Consider the following 21,445-nt stretch of genomic DNA (forward strand, 5'->3'; position numbering starts at 1 on the left):
TATATGGAAGAAAATAGGAATAGATTGTAGGGAAAGAAGGCTAATCCGCAACCTGTACATGTCTCAGACTGCTCAGGTGCGAGTGGGGAACGGGGAGTCCGGTTGGGCAGTGTTAGGAAGAGGTGTAAGGCAGGGATGCCCATTGTCACCGTGGCTGTTCAACCTGTAGAGGAAATGCAGAGGAAATGATCAAAGAGGCATGAGCAGAACTTGAAATAGGAATGAAAGTGGGTGGGGAATTCGTAAAATCAGTTAGGTTCGCTGATGACCAAGCTTTAGTTTGTCAGTCAGCCAATGGGCTGCAAGCATTGCTGAGTGAATTGGAAATTCAGTGCGACAGGTATGGGATGAGAATCAATATTAATAAAACAAAGGTTATGCGATTTTCTAGAAAGAAAAAGGCTAATCAAAACATTGAAAATAGAAGGGCAAAAACCAGAGCAGGTTGAACAGTTTACGTATCTCAGAAGTGTTTTGGTTATATATCCAAACGAGTTCGTGTCACTATTTTTAAAGCCTGCTGTGAAGTGAAGCATTACCTAGCGTTTAAAAAAGTAATCCACTGCAGTTGAGCGTCAAAAGGTATTTCAAAATCAAATTGCTGTTCGTAAGACTGCGTGAAAACGCCCGTCGGCCAGCCGCGCCGCTGTCGTCAGATCTCCACGTCAGCATTCAAAAACATCAAAATAGGAGGGCAAAAACCAGAGCAGGTAGAACAGTTTACGTATCTGGGAAGTGTTTTGAACCAACACGGACAATGTAGTATGGACGTAAGGCGAAGAATTGCACTAAGCAAAGAGGCTTTCATAAGGAGGAGGGAGTTGATGACAGGGACTTTGAGTAAGGATGTTAAGAAAGGACTCGTAAAAACTTTGATATGGAGCGTAGCTATGTACGGCGCGAAAACGTTGTCATCGAAGCAGGAGGATAGACGTAGACTGGAGGCTTTTGAAATGTGGGTGTGGAGAAGAATGGAGAAGGTGAAATGGACCGAGAAGAAAACAAATGAGGAAGTACTTGGTATGGTGAGCGAAGAGAGGGGTTTGTTGGGAGCAATCCTATGGAGGCAGGAAAAGTGGATGAAGGGGGTGTTGACCGGCAGTGGGATGTTGAAGACTGTGATAGAGGGGAGAATGTTAGGCAAACGAGGAAAGGGAAGGAACAGGATAGGGATGTTGGACGGGATGAAGGGAGGAAGAAAGTACTCAGAGATGAAGAGGGACCTGATATAAAAAAAATATATTGTGTGTGTGTGTGTAAATATATAATGAACAGGCACATGCACACATGCAAACACACACGAGGACAAGGTCTAAATAGTACCTACGCGGACGATACATGAGATGAATATTTGAACGCAGCAGACAGCGGGTTAGCTCCGCGAGGGTTCATTCAAATGGTTTCGCGCCTTTTGGGTCTTCTTTGGTGGAAGATAATGTTTATCCGTACATATCATCGAGGAGTCGTTATGTGGGGGGGTCACTGGAGCGGCGAGGACTCTCAAAGAGGGGAGGATGGTGCATTGGGAAGTAATGCTGTACTGTGAAGGTAAGGGGGATGGGGCGGTTGTTGTTCCTTTTCGCACGATCTTTTTCCAGTGGAAGGCGACGCAATGGGATTGGTGCGGAAGAAAGCGCGAGGGGTGGCAGGCAGGCGGGCTTATCCCGCGGATGCGGCGTGTTGTTTTAAACGCCCTCTGGAATGTTCGCGTGCCCCCTCACGAAGCGCGTGCCTTGAGGGCCAATCCCTAGAAGTTGGGCTGAGGAATAGCGGTGCGGACCCCCGCGCCCACGGAGGGAGTGGGTGGCCGGGAAAATGGCCTCTCCTCCCGTGGAAGGAGGAACTGGGGACTCCCCCCCCCGCCCCCGCATAATGACCTTTTCTTCTCCCGGCTGATCGATCGCATCGGGCCTTGGGTCATTGCGAGGCCCCTCTTGACTGCCGCTAACCTTTGGACAGGTATACGATGGGATGACGCCACCCGCACCCCGTCTGTGTCAACAGTCGTGGTGCGGGGCCAGCCTCACCCCCCTCCCCCCTGCCATTGGAGTGTCGCCGCCTTCGCGACAGGGTCTCTCGGCTCGAGCGGGGGCGCGCTCGCCCCCCGGGGTATCCCCGCCCTCCGCTTTGCATCTCCTCCGCTTCGTCCGCGCATGTCGGAGGGATCGCCGTTTAACCCTTCCGCACGGTCAACTGCCTCGAAAGGTTAACTCTCGGTGCGGCACGCATTGGTCAACGAGCAGCCCCGGGTGCGAGACGTCTCTGAAAATTGCAGTCTTGTGATTGCCGCATAAACGTGCGGTTGATTCGCGTGGTGTATTCAGTCGGACAATTGTTTATCAAAGGGCGCGAGATAGGATTACGTAACCCCCCCCCCCCCGTATCACTCCAAATGACACTCTATGGACTATACAATTCTGTGCCGGAATTCGTTTACCAATTGCCTTTTAAAAAAAACACGCTTCGCGAAATTCTTTTTCGTGGTACTGTTTTAATTGCAAAAATCTGGATGCATGGACGTTTCTGGAGACCTGCTTCCCTTAGACTCATTCCTTTAAAGTACTTTCTCTTCGAATGATGTCCACTCGTGCGTTCATTCTCACGTCATCTCGTGCAATCGTGCTCTTCTGTTTTATTCATTTCTCCACTTATTTCCCCATCAGTCTCTTCCAGTACATTCGGTCATTACACTCCAGGATCCTCTCATTGTGTGTGCGGGGCAAGCCCCCTGAGTCTCTCCAAATGGACCAATCACGAGTCGTCCCTCCGCCTTCTACCCATCCCTCCGTCCGACTGCCACCGGTGCCCCCGCACTCTGACCCCTCACCACCACCGCTGGGGAACCCCGCTTTCGCTCTCCCTCTCTATCCCTCCCCACCACCCTTCAACCCTAAACGCACATTCAACGCACGCCACTCATTCTGTTTCCTTTTCTGTTTTCCCATCAGCTTGTAATATTTTATGCCGTGGAAAAATTTCCTTTTTAAATGAAAGATGATTGAAAATAACGTTTGAAATTAATTTTAAGATTGGTGTTAAGGGAATTTATAGTGAAAGATGGAGATCTTGGCGGAAGGCAGCAAGGAGCGCAGTGAAAACACTCCCTCCCTCGATAGCCGCGGATTCATAGACATGCGCTCCCTTCGATGTGCGCGGTTTGTTAATCCGCGGCGTCGCTGGCCGAGGGAGAACTCTCGATCGTACGTGCGCTTTGCCCCCCACCCCTCCCCCATGCCCCCTAGGGTGTATAAATGGACGAGTGCAGTCGTTCGCTTCGCCCCCTTCGTGATGGAAGAAGGGCGGGGGGGGGCGCAAGAAAGCCTCTGCGCAGGCGCGCCCTCCCCCGCTCCTCCCTTCAGCAGACACTCTCGCCCTCGCTCTTTCTCTGGAAATCGACGCAAGTCTCGGCGACTTTTCCCTGGAAACTCATCCTTTTCCAGGGAAACCAAATTGTGTGATCCAGGACCGCGTGCTCCTTTCCTGAGTGTGGCGAGCAATTTCCCGAAATGGTTCGCCAAACATCCGACTCCTCATTTCGCCGCCTTTTCATTCCTCTCTGAACCCGTTTTGGTGGTGATTGGGCGATTTCCAATATCAAATTTTAATCCGGATTCTATCTTATAGCTTTACCTTAATTGTGTGATAATGTTCGACTTTCATGACTCGTTTTCACGTAGTTGGGAAGGTCATGAATTCTAAAATGCATTTCAGGGGCGATTATGGTCATTAGGAGTGGTCTGCCCGTCATGGCGTGCTTCTGATGTACCATCCGCTAGGTTACTACATTTTCTGTCTTCGAGTACCCCAATATGCTCTGCTTTCATTATCCTAACCGTTATGGGGATCGGGATGGAGCGGTGGCTAACGGTTAGGCTTCCCACCGGGAGGGCCTGGGTTCAAATCCTTGAAACAACAAATATTTTTCAGTGTTATTCCGATCCCTACTTGAGGTGCTTTGTGGAGAGCACTTTGAGTGAGTATACGACCTCTGTCGGATGGGACGTTAAACTGCTGATCCATTGGCGCCTTTCGTAAGGAGTATGCTAATGCCGACGCCGGGTTTTTCTCCACCCTTCCCTGTTCATCCCTATTGGCGCAAATGACCTTAGCTGTCGGTCGCCTCTCATTAAAACTACTACCGAACCGACTTGACTTAATTGGAAGACAATCGACGGTCGCAGTGCACTCCATGTAGCAAATGTGACCTGGAGTAAGTACGGCACTGGAGCGAGAAAACAAGATGAGAGGAAAAATCCGACGTTCGAAAATGTTAAGGGCATTCTCAAACGTTTGGCTGAGACTTTCCTGAAGCATCTGATGGCATGCGTTGATATTTTCTGGCTGCTGGTAGTGAGATCCATTCTTTTGGAGGGAGCGCGCACGTTTTCAGGTTTGAGGGCGAGTCAGCGTGGGGAAACCCGGTTCACAAGTACGTTTCGGTCCAAATAATCTTCAAAGGGTTCGTATCCCGGGCGCGTCCTCCGCTGCAGTGCGTGCCATCTCGTGCACCCCCACCTCACCCCATGTCATCTAGTGAACAGGCGTTGATCGCCTCGCCTCTCCCTTCCGCAAACCGACGCCATTCGGCGTGGGAACAGTTGCTGCTAGCATTGTCGTTTCCCGCCTCGGAATATCACCGACGCTTGCGCAACGACCGCTCTGATCGGAATCGGATTTCTTTGTTGTTGACGACGACGGGAATGGCTCCGAGGAAAACGTTCCTTAAAATGTGCTCTCGGAAATTTATTTGCTCCGCTGGTATTGTTCCACCTAATGTGTGCCACGGGATATATTTCAGCGGACCCCGTTCCGAGGTGTAACAGCACAACAGGATGTGTCCCGTGGGTATCGTTCTTCGGGAACTATGTCGCGGAAGGTTGATCGTACGACCTCTTCCGCGCCTCATCGGTCGGAATCAATCGTGTTGTGAACAGTGCAGCACTCCATTCTATGGTTTGTTTTCGCCTTGTAGATCACGGGGAAATGGAAGGTGTCGTGAAATCGTGCTTAGGGTGAACGTCAAAGATCAGTTGTTTCGCCGAGTTCCCTTGTTTGTGTGGAGACGTTTGTGATGGAAAACTTGATTTCCAGACTGCGATTTCATTTCTCTTTGTGTTTTCAGAGACTTCTGGCTGTCGTAAATTTTTCTGGCGGTTGTTAGACACCGTGATAGTTTTTTCATCTTCAGAATAAGGTGAAGAAATAAATAGTTTGATGTTCTATGTACCATTTATCTGCATGGTACCTGGGAAGCTATGCAATGTGGAAGGAGTTTTTCTACATGTGTTACCGCCCCTACCTCCGCTCCTGTGAGAGAGCACCGCCCAGGAGGAACCGTGAGGTGGGGTGATTCTAGTAATAGGCAGTCGTAACGTCAGACGTGTACGTACCTAACCCGCGAAAATTCAAAATTCGCGATACTTTTTGAACAGACCTCGTATGATGTGGTTAGAGTGGGAAGTGAGCATAGGATGACGGTAGCCATCAGTAAGTTCGCGTTTTTCGGAGATTTTGATAGAGATCTTATTTGCTTATGCATACGGAAATGTATGTGAGCATGCATTGTATTCTGAAGGGAAGGGGCGAGGGAGTGGTGAGCGTCTGTAAAGGAGGACTGGAAGGGGTGGGCGTTGTTAGATTCGTGCCGGAGACGGTTCGGCAGGGTAACTAATCCATGCTGGAAGCAATACGGCGGCGTCGGGAATATTGGGCGGGCGCGTTTATTTTTGGCAGTATTTACGGAGGTGGATGTGTTGGGTTGCGGAGAGTCGAGAATGGCGACCTATGTGGGTGCCACATAGGGTCCTTGTTTCTCAAGGATGAGCGAGGCTATGGGTGGTGGTGCGGGAACAGGCGAGGGGAATAGGGCGCAGGCGGGAGGTGCGGGCGTGATGCTAAGGCCTCGTCGGAAGTGCATCCGTTCGGCGGATGAGGTCGTGACCCCTCCTTCCCCCCCCCCTCCTCCGAATCGCGCCAATCCGCCCTCCAGAGACGACGCCGGGGTCTTGCTACTGTTAATCGCCCCCCCCCCCCCGGCCCCCTACGCCCCCGACCTCGTCACAAAAGGGGCAGTCCTTGAATAGCGTGCTGCTAGGTGGGTGATGGCGAATTGGCTACCTTCCCTACGGTTTAATTATACACGACTTCAACAATTGTTTGCGAAGAAAGAATTTGATTCATCTTCGATCATTGAAGTAGTCATTGTTCACCTGGTCACGAATAGAATCGTAGCTTCGATTCATGTAATGTTACATTGTATTTAAGAAACATTTTGTGGTAAATAATTGATTTTTGTTCTGACTGTGTTATGTATTCTGCCCACAGAAATAAAAAATGCCAATTGTCTGTACGTGTGGTGTACTTCATCAATACGAAATCGTGTGTCGTTGGATTGGCCAGTCGCAACCCTAAAAAACGTTTCTTTCAAACGTAAATGCGTCCTTTTTTCTGCTTTTTTTGGAAAACAGGAGCGTGGTAGTAGTAGTTTTGAGGGGAGGCGACCGACAGCTAAGGTCATTTGCGCCATAGGGTAAGGACAGGAAAGGATGAAGGGTGGAGAGAAACCCGGCGTCGGCATTAGCCTACTCTTTACGAAAGGCGCCAAGGGGTCCGCGGCTTAACGTCCCATCCGACGGACGGCGTACTCACTCAAAGTGCCCTCCACAAAGCCCCTCAAGTAGGGATCGAGATACCTCTGAAAAATATTCAACACCGCCGGGATATGAACCCGAGGAGGAGCGTGGTATTGTTGTCCAATTTACAGAGCAGAACCAAAGGGCCAGGGTTCTATTCCGCGTGACGACTTTGGACGCTCTTTGTTTCACTGAAGCTGCGTTGTAATTGGTGTCGACCGGGTGGTTCTTCCGGGAAAACCGCAGTTGGTGCGTAGGGATTTAATTTACTTGCACCTTAATCCAGTTAAAGTGTGAATTTCACGCATTACAAATAGGGCTTGGTGTTAGGCAATCATTACCCTTCGCAATCAAACCATCCTTCGAGTTGATTGCTGTGGTCGGTGGTGGTGGAGGAGAAAGTCGGCCGTTTGATTACCTTATGAGTGGGGATGGGGAGTGGGGGCTCGCGGGAGGCGGGTGGGTTAAGAAAGAGGCGTGTTTGGTCCTCGAGCGCGTGATGCAAGGGCGCGCTGGCTGGGGACGTCCTCCGCGACTCCCGCCTCGCTTGTTTATTTCCGCCCTCTCGCGTGAGGGAGGATATAAATGCGCAACGCTGGTCGAACGCCTCAAGGGGCAGTACTTGAGAAGTTGACCTCGGAACGGTTGCGGGAACCCTGAAAATTTACCATGTTTTGAAGTCGCTCCAGATTATTGAAAATCGCTGAATTTCCTATCTTTTTTTTTGTGCTTTCCCGACCATTGTTTGGGCATTAGGCGTACCATCTCTCCCCCACCCCCCCCCACCCACACTCCCTCCAATTGGCAATTTGCCAACGTCTACATCGAATGACACCGTTCTGTGGTTCTCCTCATCCGCGGCGCGGTCGATTGCCGTGCATCTCTCGTGTGTGCCTCTGGGTGTGCGCCCACAGTTGTTCACTTGTCCTCTAGTTTGTTTTGTGCATAGCGACAGAAAACAATGCTCTCTTCGTTTGCACAACCTGCTTCCTTGGCATGCAGTCCCTAAAGTTTGTACTGGAGAGATCTCTTCCCCCATCCTCTGAATCAACAACAGCTAGACCTCCTCTAGTCCTGACGCCTCTGGAACATTCGCCGGCCCCGGTGGCGGCGGGGCAGCGTCGTCGCCTGACAACCTAGAGGTCGCGGGCTCGATTCCCGGGTAGGAGGGTTTCCCCCATCTAGGAATTGAATGTTCGTTCGTGGTTGAATTCGTTTTTGTTATTTCATGTTTGTAGCCGGATGTGGACCGCCGAGACCCGGCTGTTTCAGGATTGGCACTGACTAAAAAAACCCTACCGCTAATCTATCCAATGATGTGTTATCCCTTATAATTGCGCCTCATTCAAAAAGTGCTGCGTATCAGTCACGATTTCGCTTCCTACTCCTAAAATAATGTCGAATATTCCCTAAAACGTGTACACTGCCCGGCTTATTACGTATATCCATCAGTGCATCACACCCGGCAATGTGCGAGAATGAACGACCACCGAACGTAACCCTGTAATCGTACCTCAACCCCGTCCGAATCCCTTTCTATTTTCCCGCTACCAGTAACAAATCCTTCAGTAAGTTCCACAATGCAACAATTGTTTCTTCTCGCGTCTACAGCTGCACCTTAACATTAAAAACAATAGAATATGCATGTAATTTATTCACCACATTCTAAATTAAGTTTAAATACAAGAAATTTCTCAATAGAATGGTGTGAGGCGACACTTTGTGGAAGCGATTAATATCGAAGAAGAAATCTACTTTGTTCTTCCACACATATTTCATTATGGTCGGCCTAGGTTTCGACTTGCACCTGATCACGACTTGGTAAGTCGAAACCTAGGCCGACCATAATGAAATATGTGTGGAAGAACAAAGTATTTTCCTTTACCGAGAAATTTTTCAATTCGCGCATTCGGCGTTTCACTCAGAATTTGAATTAAATTCAAATTCGCTTCTAAAAGAAGGGACAATGAGACTTCAGCCCGTTTTATTCACGTACTGTATCTTTCATAAACGTGTCTAATGATTCATGCCGGCAGCTGAGCAGACGCTTCGTACGTTGCAAGCTGATGCTGTGAAATTCTGTTTTCTTGAATTATTTTTTGACGTGATTGCTTAAAAAGTGCATTCGTTGTTTTTTCGAATTCTGTATTCGTTATGTCTGGCTACATGTATCTGCCTACTACGCACAAGTCATCGCCAGGGTGTGTGGCAGGAGATGAATACTCACCATACATGCAACATGAATAAATTAATTTTTTATTAACTTAAAGTAATAAAGTAGTTATGTGAAATAATTCAAATAATGCAGATCTAGCAATTAGAGCTTAAGAGAGTTAGTACTAGGGGTCATTAGAACGCCCAGGCTCTCTGACCACGTCAAGGTTGTTGTCCGTTCGGAGGGGTATGTCTCTTAACTTGGTATTTCATATTTCTGACGCCTACTTCAATTTTTTAACAATCGACCATGACCTCAAGATATCTTCCAGGGAAGAAGAACCTTTTAAGTTCAACTTAAGGGCAGATTATTGCAAATTTAAAGGATATACATTTAAAAAAGAGCTAAAATAATGATTTCAGAAACGGTTCCAAAGATATCCAAAACTTAGTATACAAGTACATCAGTGGTGCAAATTGCTTCCGGAATTAGGAATTCGTTTAATTTTTAAGAATTTTGAGATTCTCTCCAAACGTTAGAGGTTTTAAAAATTTTAATAATTAATTTATATCATCAATCCATTGAGTTAAAATATTTAACGTTGATTGCTATAATTCCGTGTTCGGGAGAGAAAAATGTGGGTTAGAATTTTCAGTTTTGTCAAGAATGCAATAATTACTTCCTAAATGATTTCAGAATTCCGGGGCGCGGTTGTCCGGTGGATAGACTTGCGAACTTAATGAGCGGAGTGCGTGGGATCGGTACAGTGGACGCCGCTAGGCTGCCTCATCATGGCATATGCCCGCCACCGTTTGGCTCTGTGGCGGGGGTGCTTGAACACTAAACATGAAACGTCAAAAGTTGTCTCTTTTCATATTTGTTTAATATATATATATCAGCAACATTTCTGGTTTTCTTTTGTTCGTCGCGGAGACATGGTTAATGAACCAAGGAGATGGTCGTAGACCGGATGCTTTAGGAATGCTGGTACGGGGAAGGTGAAGTGGGCATAAAGGAAAACAAGCGAGGAAGTGCTAATGGTGTGGTGGGGGAGGAGAGGGGATTGTTGATCGGAGAAATCCAAAGGAGACATGAGAGACGGATCTCCGCGATCAAATCGTATTTGTCCAGACGTATGCAAAATCGCGTGCCCCACAGATGGCATCGATGCATAGGATCTGCCGAGAGAATCTTTATGCCATGGGTGGCGGATCCGGGGAGGAATTCTGTGGTGGTTAGGGAGAAGCATTGGTCGAAGGAAATGTGGCGGCGTTTCGCGTGTGAAGGGCCTGGAAGAGGAGCTAGGGCGGCAGGTGGAAATAGTTCATGGACAATGGGTTAATGCATTCGCCGATATAGGATGATGAGCGAGCATTGGTTGGGCGAGATGAGTTGCATTTTTGGAGAGGCGGTCAGCGAGGTGGGGAGCAGATCGAATGAGTAGACGTGCTTTTACATCGGGGGTCGGCGGTTGCAAGTGGGGGAAAGATAGTTTATCGAGGAACCAAGGCTCGAAAGGGTGGGACTCCGGTGGACTTCGGGCCCCTCGGCTCGCGGTCCTCACTCGGCGGCGGCCTCCTATCCCGACGAGTGCCCGCCACCCAGGCGTATTCCGGGGGTTGCCATTTAAGACTAGGTCGTTAACTTTGTCTGACGATACTGCTCACCCGCTCTGCGCATTAGCAGCCATATGTTTTCGTTTAGAGGGGGGGGGAGAACCCGATGGCTGGGGGTCGCCGAGAAAAGAGAGGGAGGGCGTCGATCTTCGGGCCGCCGGCTGAGGTCCCTGGTTGCCGCGAGCCCCCTGATCCGTCAATGTCAATGAAGCAGTGCGAAGTAAATATTCGAGTATCTATTAAATAAATATTTATGTGGTCTTTATGAGATTAGATAATTCGAAAAATGATGGAAGGGTTATTTTAGACACCGCCCTTCAAACTTCATTTGTTGGCCTCGGTATTGATCTCCTTCGGCCATGAATTGTAAAGACGAGAGCCTTTGTCTTTTGAGTTATCTGTTGATCGGTGGTGAGCCACTCCGATGGGTCGAAGGGGTGTCAAGCCCAGAGCACACCATCCCTAGCGCCGCCTCTTCCTCTTCGTAGCCGGTGTTCAACGTTGCCTCTGCCTACCGTCATGTCAATGCGAGAGTCGGAGGTCATTCTCCACTGGCACCAAATCTTAATTCTCCACTCTTCCCTCCGCCTCGCTTGATTCTCTCGTTCGGCAAAATTAACACCCCCCTTCCCCTGCATTTTATTGCGTGAGTGTAGCGCAGGGTAAATGTTTATTGGATGCATCAACAGGTGCCATTTGAACGGTAGACCCCTCTCAATGGTGACAATGATTTGGTGATTGCTGGCACTGTCTGTGTGGGGGGGGGGGATTCCTCGAGGTGGAATTAGGATGTCTGATTGATCGAATGCGACGCGAGTGACACATTACCTGCGTGGCCCTTGAAGGAGGGTCTGCCGAGGGAAGAAATGGTTGTTTTCGCTGCGATCCGTTGGTGCCGTGACCGACTTCCTCTCCCTCCACATCCCCTTCCTTCCCACTTGGAATGGGTCATGAAATGGTGTCAACGTCGCCCTCGTCCGATCCCGCGCCCTCTTATGATCCAGTCCATTCGCAGGGCCTGAGGGCCGCCTTCGAGAGTGGCGTCTGCCCCTGTACTTAATATCACCCGAAATCCATTACTGCCTGCTCCATTAGATTCGAATCGCCCTCGGGGCAGCACTGAATCCGCCTGAAATGCCACATTCGGCCTTTTTGGGTCGGTCATTATTGTTGCATCATTCCCGGTCTTGTAATATCCCGTTGGCATTATAAACGTTTGGTCTTCTCTAGTAGCGGTCGAGGAAAACGGGTGCTTTGAGAGGGCGCGTAGCTTTGAGTTTACTCTCCGGTTTAACGAGTCATTGTTAAATGGGACCAAATACAACGACGCCGCGCCTAAGATCATGAAAACGATCCGAACGTTAACTGGCGACTGAACTCGATCACCCCGAAGATTTAAGAGAACGAAAGGAAAGAACCGCAGATTGTAATACTACCGAAGGCGATGGATCAATGGTTAAGCTAATGCATGACTCCTCAAAGATCACGAGAGAGGAGATAGCTGGCAAACGCAATTGTCATTGTGGTTCTTCGCATTCCATATGCCGGTGGCTCACGCGTCGCGACTCTGGAAACCCGTAAATCCCTCGTGAGCCGGGCCCGCACTGCTTCCCTCCGCCTTCCCAGAAGCCTCTGTGGTGAGCAGCCGCTTCCGGTGGCATTTGAGGTGACGAAGACGCTACGGAGGGCCGACGTAACCTACTCCTTCGGGGGTGCGCGTCGTCTCGTCACGTGCTTTGCTTCTCGGCATCGGCCTCTACACTCTCGGGGAAATGGCGTGCCAACTCGGGGCTTTTGGATACCTTTCGAACAACGTTAATGCCACTTTTTGAGTCATTGATGGTTTCCGGCGTAACTTTATGGAATCGATTCATATTGGACATGAAAAATAGTAACTTTGTGATTCCACTGAAAAGTTTTATTACGAGGCGACCCGGGTTTCGACGTTCAACGTCAATCTTCACCTGAAAATGACGTTGAACGTCGAAACCCGGGTCGTCTCGTAATAAAACTTTTCAGTGGAATCACAAAGTTACTATTTTTCATTTCCAACACTTTTAAGTCGTCAAGTGAAAGCTATCGTAATGCACTCTCCTCTCCGTGCACGTGCTCGGGCAATGACACTACGAAAAGGCATAAGTAGTCGATGACGAGGAGACCTTCATTACTAACGTCAATTAGTGAAGAATAAGTAAAACTTCTGGTACGGAGCACGGCTATCTCGTTTTCATTGCTGCATGATCGTAGGTACGTTCATTTTATGTTTACATACCATAGGTTCGTGTGGCGCGGGAACGCTGAAGGCAGTCTTCGACCGGAGGCTCTTTAAGATAGCATAGGGGCTTTGGCTTGGTGCGATTTCGGAGAAGGCATGGGACGGAAACCGTGGGCACCAGCAGTGCAGGAGGAGGGAGGGCAGGAATAGAGAGAGGGAGATAGGTTGGGGTGGGTGAAGGCAGTGGGCGACGACTACTATAGCGTGGCGTAGCGTCTCGTTTGGTGTTGGTCTCACAAGTGCACTGCGTGGTCGGTCCATGCAAAAACTACGTCGGACTGTGTTTGCCTCCAAATGCATGAATACGACACCCGCCAGGTGTTCGGTCGACGCGCCTGTGAAGTGCGTGACCCGTGGAACGGAGGCGGTTCGCCGGTGGCCAGCTAGAGGGCGCTTCCTCTCAGAGGTCACTTCAGACGAACGAACCATTCCTTCCCATCGTCGGGAGCGAATCAGATTTGTTTGAGTGGAAATCGATCATCGCGCGGAAATTTGCCTCCCCGTTTTCGATGTGGTTTCACCTTCGATGTGTGATTAACGCAGTAGGGTTTACCTTTCCCCCGCCACCTGGAAAAGCAAATGCGAACGAAAATTTCCACCATGTGCACATCTTATGCCTGGAGATAGGTGGTAAAATTATTACTCTAACACATTCATTTCAGGTTTCTCGATTTGTCATAGCATATAATATTGTTCGGGCAAATGAATGAGACCTCCCGCTTGAGGTCATCGTAATGGACTCTGGTGTTCATCTGCACAATCCATGGAATACCCATGGATTTTCCTAGTTTGTAATTATGGTTTTCGACAGAAATATATACTAAATCATTGAATTTAGGTTCTCTCCGGACTCCCCGTTCCCCATTCGCACCTGTGCAGTCTGAGACATGTACAGGTTGAGGATTAGCCTCCTTTACCTCCAATATATTCCTATTTTCTGCAATATACTCATTAGTTTTTCTCAATTCACTCCATCAAACGCTTTTTCGAAATCTACGGAACAGGCAAATACCTCCTTGTTGTATTCTATATTCCTCTCGATTAATAATCTCATTACTGCAATGGCATCACGCGTACCTCTCCACTTCCTAAACCCAAACCGATCATCCCCTAAGTAATCATTTGCCCTACTCTCTATCTTTCTGTTTATGATCCTTAGAACAACTTAAGCTGCGTGGGATATCAAACGTTTTGTCCTGTAGTCCTCACATGACGTAGCCTTTACCTTTTTCGGAATAGGAGCTAACACTGATCTCACAAAGTCTTCCGGCCAGATTCATTCCTCACAGATGCTACGAATCAGTCCCTATAGACTATTCCTCCCACATTTTCCTAAACCTTGCAGTAGTTCCGCGGAAATGTTGTATACCCCCACCACCTTATTTAGTTTCATCTCCCTTAATGCACTTCCCATCGCATCGACCAGTATGCCTGGATAAGCTATCTTCATGTACGTCATATTCTCTTTCCATGTTTAAGCTTACTGATCCTCTTTTATATTCTTTCCTTTTGTCTTAATTCCTCCCTTGTTCTTTCAATCATCTTTGATTGTTTTCACAAATTTTCCATTCTTCCTTCCTTTGTTGAGTGCTCTTACGTTCCTGTGTAGCGCGCTAATGTCACCCTTCAACCCTCCACATCCCCGCATTCCGTCTTCTCCCACGCCTCCTTTGTCCTGCTCGTTTCCCAACTCCTGTCAATTACTTGCCTCGTTACTTTCTTCAATGTCTTTCTACCTTATAGATTTTTAATCATCTCCCCAATAACGCACTGTTTACTTGTCCTATTAAGTTCCCGTGTCGTTTGTAGCTTTCGATATCCCTTCCTTGTGTTTCCTTCCTCGTTCTCCTTTTTTCTTCCCCATCACTCCTTCCCCGTATACCCTCATTTTTTCCCGCCAGCCTGCTGACAATTTCTTCTCGTCCGTGCCTCTCTCATGCATTCCGTTTCCTCAACTGCATTCCCTGATTTTATTCTCGAATGTGACATTGCATGTGCATTCCGCTAATGCACTGGTACACTTCATGATTACTAATTATCATCTGAACCATTATCCGCTTCAGGGAAACTACGAATCGAATGTGTGATTCTTAAATATTTGTCCCGCCGCAATATAGTCTCACAAGCACTTTCTTGTATCTCTGAATAGTCTGATGCTTCCATGAATCCTGAACATTTTCCACGTTTTCATGATTCCACGTCATTGTTGATGTTTAAGCTTGATGCTGGTGATGATGAAACCTTTTCTCCTGCTCTTATGAGATCTGTGGCTTTCATAGCATCGCGCACCGCTGCGCCATAAACGTGCAAACTCCAGACAGCGTGAACATTCATCAAAATGGTGGTCATTATTCCTTCGTCCGGGAGACTTAGGCGTGATCAAATGAACAAATGGGGTGGCTCATTCCGGCGTTTGGTACTTGGGGGGGAGGAAGGAAGGGAGGGAGGCTATCTCGACCGATGAGAGGGTGGCCTGTTATCCCCGAGGGAATGAACGCCCCGGAATGTACGGCCCCCTGCACCGCCGTCGTTCGCGATGCGTTTTGCAAGACTAGTTTACGTTGACTCCATGACATTTCCTTATTGGGATAATAACTAATCAATTTAAATGAGAAATGCTATCGCCTTGAGGGGTTCGAATGATCGTAAATAATAAGGGCTCACCTTGGCGGTGCAGTATTCGAGTATTATGACGTACTTGGAAATTCGGATTCGGAATAATATCTGGAATAATGAAGTGCGTGTCTTCTTGATCCCGATTGGCCACACTTTTCGTTCCATTAAAAATTAGAAATATTTCACGAAATTAAATGTAATACGACCGGTTTCAATGTAACTACATCATCACCAAGTGAAGATTCACCTGTTGATGGTGTAGTTATATTGAATCCGGTCGCATTACATTCAATTTTATGGAAAATTGCCAATTTTTAATTAATCATGATAATCCGCCATATCTCACGCCCGAAACGTCTCTTTTCATTTACATTTATCGCGTTCTGGATTGTATCCGTGCACGTTCTATGGTAAATAATCGTGTAGACTATTGTAAGAGTGACCGTTTCCACCAGGACGATTGCCGAATTGCAACGAGATTTATATTATAATAATAATAAATTTTCAGTCGGTTAACTGTAACGCAAATGAAAAGATTAATAAAATGGAGAGCAACGCTAGCGTACGACATTAGTGTCTACCGATCATGTCCTTTAGCAATCAAATCAACTTCACCTAAGATTGCTTGATTAAATACAGAGAGTCTATTATAGACGAGTACTAGTTATTCACGTTCATGAATGAGCTTTTCAGATGTTCCCTCTATGGAGAGAATAACTCTCTGTCGCGTCACTCTCTGGATTTCGCCTCCCTGTTTAGAGAGAGTTATCGTTGGAGGTTAAAGCGCCTTATCAAACTCTTATCAAGTGCCCTTGCAACCGCCCCTATGTACTCCTGTGAATATTGCCATCTTCCGCCGCCTTATCGCCCTGTAATCTCCAATAATGTCGCGTTTTATAATGGCGAAATGAGAGTTGATTCTGGTAGTGTTGTCGTCCGTCGTCCCGATTGGACCCCCCGGGTCACGTGGTGTCTTGCATCCCATCCGCGGGGACAAGTGCGCTTCTGTCCGATAGGCGGCATTTTCAAGCGAGGCGTTTTTCGCTTCGCCACCCGCTTTTCGTTCGCTGGGTGTCCTTTGAAATATTCTCGCTGGGAATATTGGGGGCTTTTGTGGGCGAGGGGTGGGAATGGAGGCGGGAGGGGCAGCCGCTGTTGACCAATCGCGAACACACACACACACACACACACTCGCACGCACACAATGGGGAAGTGGTCGATTTGCCGTGGGAGAGGTGACGCAGCGAGCGATAAAAGATATGGGGCCGCCCTCGACGTCCCGCGTTGCCTGGAAACCGTCGCCTTGTCATGGGGATCGCAATTAAGCCGTCCCAAAGTGCTGGATTACTGAGTGCGCGGTCAACCCAAAGCTCGCGGCGGCACCATTGTCGGCATGACAGTATTATTACGACGCTGCGGACATAATTCAACAGCGTGCCTTGCTTTTAGCGCTTCATCTCCGATTCCACCGCGCCATGTTTGGAGTTTTTGCCGATCCCTCCCCCAAAACAGATCGCGTGAATATTCCCTCTGAAGAAACCCATTCGCTTAGATAAATGGGATTCAAATCAGGATGCCTCGATTGCCCGGGGCTTTTGGCCACTTTTGCTACCGGCCGCTTCCGCTGTGGGAATCCAAGTGGTTCTTTTAAAGGACTAAGGGCTTGCTGGGTTTTACTTCGTGACATGGTGCGCACCGTAATTCGTCGGAGCACATCGTTCCTTCGCAATCCGAAATGTGCGTTGAAGAACTCCTCAGTTGGAGTTCTTATGGCTAGAAGTACTCGGTGATCGAGGGATCTCCGGTTCGTATTCAGTTCGTCTATGCCGATGACTTCTGTGTCGCGAAATATCTTTTCGGTTTTCGCAATTCGTTCCGCTAATGCCGTTGCGACCAAAACCGACGTGGGGCCAAAACCTAAGCCTAAACGGTCAAAAGTTAAAGACATAAAAAATCGATTTTCGGTGTTCAAAATTGTAGCTAGAGTAGCGTGATGCTTGAGCTACATAAGGTTGCATTGAACGGGTAGGTGCGCACGAAACAGTGTGAAAGTGACGAAGATGTGAGCGGAGCACGGCTGGACATTCCGAATACTTGGCACGGTAGCAATACAGCGCTCGGGTTGACCTGATTTCAATTTTGAAAATGGAGTCGGATCATGAAAGTATATATCTTATTTGAATATGTTTATTAATATTTGAATTTAAACTAGTCAATTAACGATCATTAATACTTGGTTATTTGTTCATATCAATGTGTGCGTATACATACATCGGAAAGTTATATATCCAAACGAGTTCGTGTCACTATTTTTAAAGCCTGCTATGAAGTGAAGCATTACCTAGCGTTTAAAAAAGTAATCCACTGCAGTTGAGCGTCAAAAGGTATTTCAAAATCAAATTGCTGTTCGTAAGACTGCGTGAAAACGCCCGTCGGCCAACCGCGCCGCTGTCGTCAGATCTCCACGTCAGCATTCAAAAACATCAAAATAGGAGGGCAAAAACTAGAGCAGGTAGAACAGTTTACGTATATGGGAAGTGTTTTGGACCAACACGGACAATTTAGTATGGACGTAAGGAGAAGAATTGCGCTAGGCAAGGAGGCTTTTACAAGGAGGAGGGAGTTGATGACGGGGACTTTGAGTAAGGATGTTAAGAAAAGACTCGTAAAAACTTTAATTTGGAGCGTAGCTATGTACGGCGCGGAAACGTGGTCATTGAAGCAGGAGGATAGACGTAGACTGGAGGCTTTTGAAATGTGGGTGTGGAGAAGAATGGAGAAGGTGAAATGGACAGAGAAGAAAACAAATGAGGAAGTACTTGGTATGGTGAGCTAAGAGAGGGGTTTTTTGGGAGAAATCCTGAGGAGGCAGGCAAAATGGATGAAGAGCGTATTGACCGGCAGTGGGATGTAGAAGACCGTGATAGAGGGGAGAATGTTAGGCAAACGAGGAAAGGGAAGGAACAGGATAGGGATGTTGGATGGGCTGAAGGGAGGAAGAAAGTACTCAGAGATGAAGAGGGACCTGATGTAGAGTAGGATGATGGATTTTGTATTTTGTTAGGAATCACAATATATTTATTTAGTAGCTTTGTCCATCCAAAAACCTACCTTAACCGGTAGATTACCTAATAATAATAATATACATATCCTTTCGGCGCTGATGCCTTCCCGTAAGCTTAGCTGAACCACACACGATCGACAGGATTTTTCTCTTGCTGAGGCCGGTGGTCATGTTTTCGGGCAAAACCCCTTGACCTGGCCAATTGGGATGATTTTTACACTCTGAAATTCGTGCATATTAATAATGGTGCCCACTTAGCGGTTGACCCCGTAAAAAGTTACCCTCGCGGCATCTTCTGCATTGACTTTGAATTTGTCAATCTCCAGGTACGGGTATGGCAAATCTATGGCGCGCGTGCCCAAAGTTACAGGCGGGGGCAATTATTTTGGCACGCAGAGGTGGGAGGGGGGGGGGTGTGGTGCAACGGGGGTCATTCCACGGTGTGTTGGATTACAGGCTCGAATTAGCGACTGAAATTGGTTCAAGTTGGAGTGGTCAAAGAAAGCGTTCGTGTGGCCTCTGCTGCCATCTGATCAATGCTTTTGGAGTGGTCAAACATTCTCGGCGTCGAATATTTCGTGTCCATTCGTTTCGAAGCACTCTCGATGTTGCCCCCAATGTGTCGCACGTGTGAGCGGGGGAGACTAATAGATCGTCCGCATCAGTCAGTCCATCGCTTAAATACTCTCTTCCCTTGACTTAAGTTCCGTTTAGTTTGACTATAAGATTGTGAGTTTCCTTATGGAATAATTGACCTGTTTAGCTTTGAACTCGAGGAGAATCGGCAATATTAATTGCAGCTATGACTTCATTTCTCCAAGAAAAGGCAATTTTATATCTCAATAAGAAGAAAGCAATTGACTGCTGGATAGTTTTAATTGTATTTAATTCGTATTATTACCTTTGTTTTAAGCTCCAATGAAAGATTTGAAAGCAAGTAACTGTGAATCCCATTTCAAAATCATTTCTTTTTTTAAAGACACCCTATGCCTTTGATAGACATAAAAATAATTGCTACCTTTAGCTTGACTGACTGAGGTAATTAACCGGAACTCCAGGGATAAAAGGGTCGCGTCTCGGATAAAAGATAATATTTCCTTTCTTTTTGAATCCTATCAGCTGCTACAATAGAATGCTAAAAAAATTTTTTAACTCGAATAGATAATTATAAAAAACAATCTCCTTCCAGATATATTTACTTTAAACTTTCAGGCTTCACTTCGTGGAATTGTTTCATACCCATATTAAATGAGTTTGTAATTTTCCACAATTTTGCTAATCTGTGAAAAATTACACTCATTTAATATACTCCTTCCCTTCCTTATTCGCACGCATTCTCCTATGCACACTTATGCAACGCTTTCCCCATTCTTATATACCTTAAACTGAGAAGTTTATCCAAAATGTTAGAGCAGCTAAGCTGGGAATCACTCGATGGAGCGAAGGTTAAATTACAGATTGAAGGTCTTGCACATGAATTGGAAGGTGGTCTCTTTAGCAGTGATGTTGAAAACGTGCCATTACCCCCATTGTACTGCGGTGGTAGAGATCATATCGATAAAATTAGAAAGATAAAATGTAGAAAAGATGGATTTAAGATGTCATTTATCCCACGAACGATAAGGGATTCGAAATAACATTGTCTGACCGCGTTAGGGTCATATTCGAGTCAGGATTGGACTAGTGTGTACTCATCCCCTGCCACACATCCTTGCGGTGCCCTGCAGGGTACAACAAAATACCAAACAAATACTAAATACCTTGGCGTGCTGAGACTGACTGTAGACCGCGCAGACTAGTGCGCGCGCCCCTCTCCCTCACTCGTATTATACTCCCACTGGCTAGCGCGCCATATCGCTACTCGGCGAATAAATTCTCTTCTCATAATATACCCAATGAAATGTATATAGTTTTCACTTTTGTCATTAACTTTTAGTATTTTTCAGCGACCTAGAAAACACGAATAAATATGACTTGAATTCTATTAAAGGCCTGAAGAAGCGTTTATTTAGTTGGGTCCGGCTGTGCGTCGGCCCGATCGATGGCATGGGCCGAAACGCACTCACTATCTTGAAGCTCTCTAATGCGCGGCGCGCGTCTTTCTTTTGCCCTCGCGTGTGAAATGGAAGTGCTTTTGTTGGTGGTACTGCCTTAATTCTTTAGAAGTTTGGGTTTGGTCTTCAGTGTCAGAATTTTTATCGATGAATGCCGTACTTCCCCCTCGCGAAGAAACTTCCGCCCCTAACCGATCGTCGGTGCCGTGAGTCTGGCTGGCCGGGAGGAGCGCGGGGCGTATGCGTTCGCTTATCGCATGGATTCCTCGTCCTCCGACGGGGCCTCTCGTCCGTGAATGGCTCTCCGAGGCGGCGGCCAATGCGAGTTGCCGGGCGGGCAAATGATTGAAGGGAATTCGCGCTCGTTGCCCGATGTCCTGTGTAACTTGGGAATGGAGTTGATATGAAGTCTTGAAACATTTTTCTCATCATTCTGTGGCTCCCTGCCAAATGACTACTTTGCGAATGACTGCCCAAAAAATAATAGGAAAACCTCATCCACATCGTTCTGTTCCAGTATTGAAATTATCGGGGAAAATTTAGACGGCCCGCTTTAGTTTTAATTGGCTTATAATATATTTAATGTTTATATTTTAAATGAAAGAGTGACATGTATTGTTATTTTTAAATATGGTTGTTTTCTAATGACAACGATCTCTTGCCTTGCAGTGATGTAGAATTAGAAAACCAAGGACTTTCATACCACACCAACTCAGGGAGTTCATCAAATTCCAGTTCGCTAAGGTGAGTGCTAGTTCTAAGTAATTCTTCCGATTCCCCAGTTTCGAATTGCATTAGCTGCTAACTAGGGATTACATGTGATTTGTGAACATAATTGATTTTGTTTGTTGCAATTCAAAAACATTAGGTCTCTTATCATTGCTTTTGGGGTGTTAGTTTCACTGCTAATGCCTCTGTAGTTCTGCCGCTGATGTCTGCATTAATAAGTGATACTAATAAGTAAATAGGAAGGTGCTCTCATTTGAAAAAAAGAGAATCAGTTGGTGATCAAATGACGTCTCATCAATGCAAA

The 21,445-nt window shown here is 47.1% G+C and overlaps 1 protein-coding gene across 5 annotated transcripts in view; it reads left to right on the forward strand.

Moving 5' to 3' along the window:
* Positions 1 to 21,445, forward strand: part of RhoGEF2 (Rho guanine nucleotide exchange factor 2) — a 394,018-nt gene that overhangs the window by 278,979 nt on the left and 93,594 nt on the right. For all 5 annotated transcript variants that reach the window (XR_011702249.1, XM_071593430.1, XM_071593432.1 and 2 more), the window contains exon 21: positions 21,082 to 21,156. Coding sequence is in view for 4 of the 5 variants with exons in the window: in XM_071593430.1 (XP_071449531.1) it covers positions 21,082 to 21,156 (75 nt within the window). In the remaining variant the exon portion in view is untranslated. The remainder of the gene's footprint in view (positions 1 to 21,081; positions 21,157 to 21,445) is intronic.

The sequence above is a fragment of the Hetaerina americana genome, unplaced genomic scaffold, assembly GCF_022747635.1.
Source record: "Hetaerina americana unplaced genomic scaffold, ioHetAmer1.1.p SCAF_6, whole genome shotgun sequence".
Classification (NCBI taxonomy): Eukaryota; Metazoa; Arthropoda; class Insecta; order Odonata; family Calopterygidae; genus Hetaerina; species Hetaerina americana.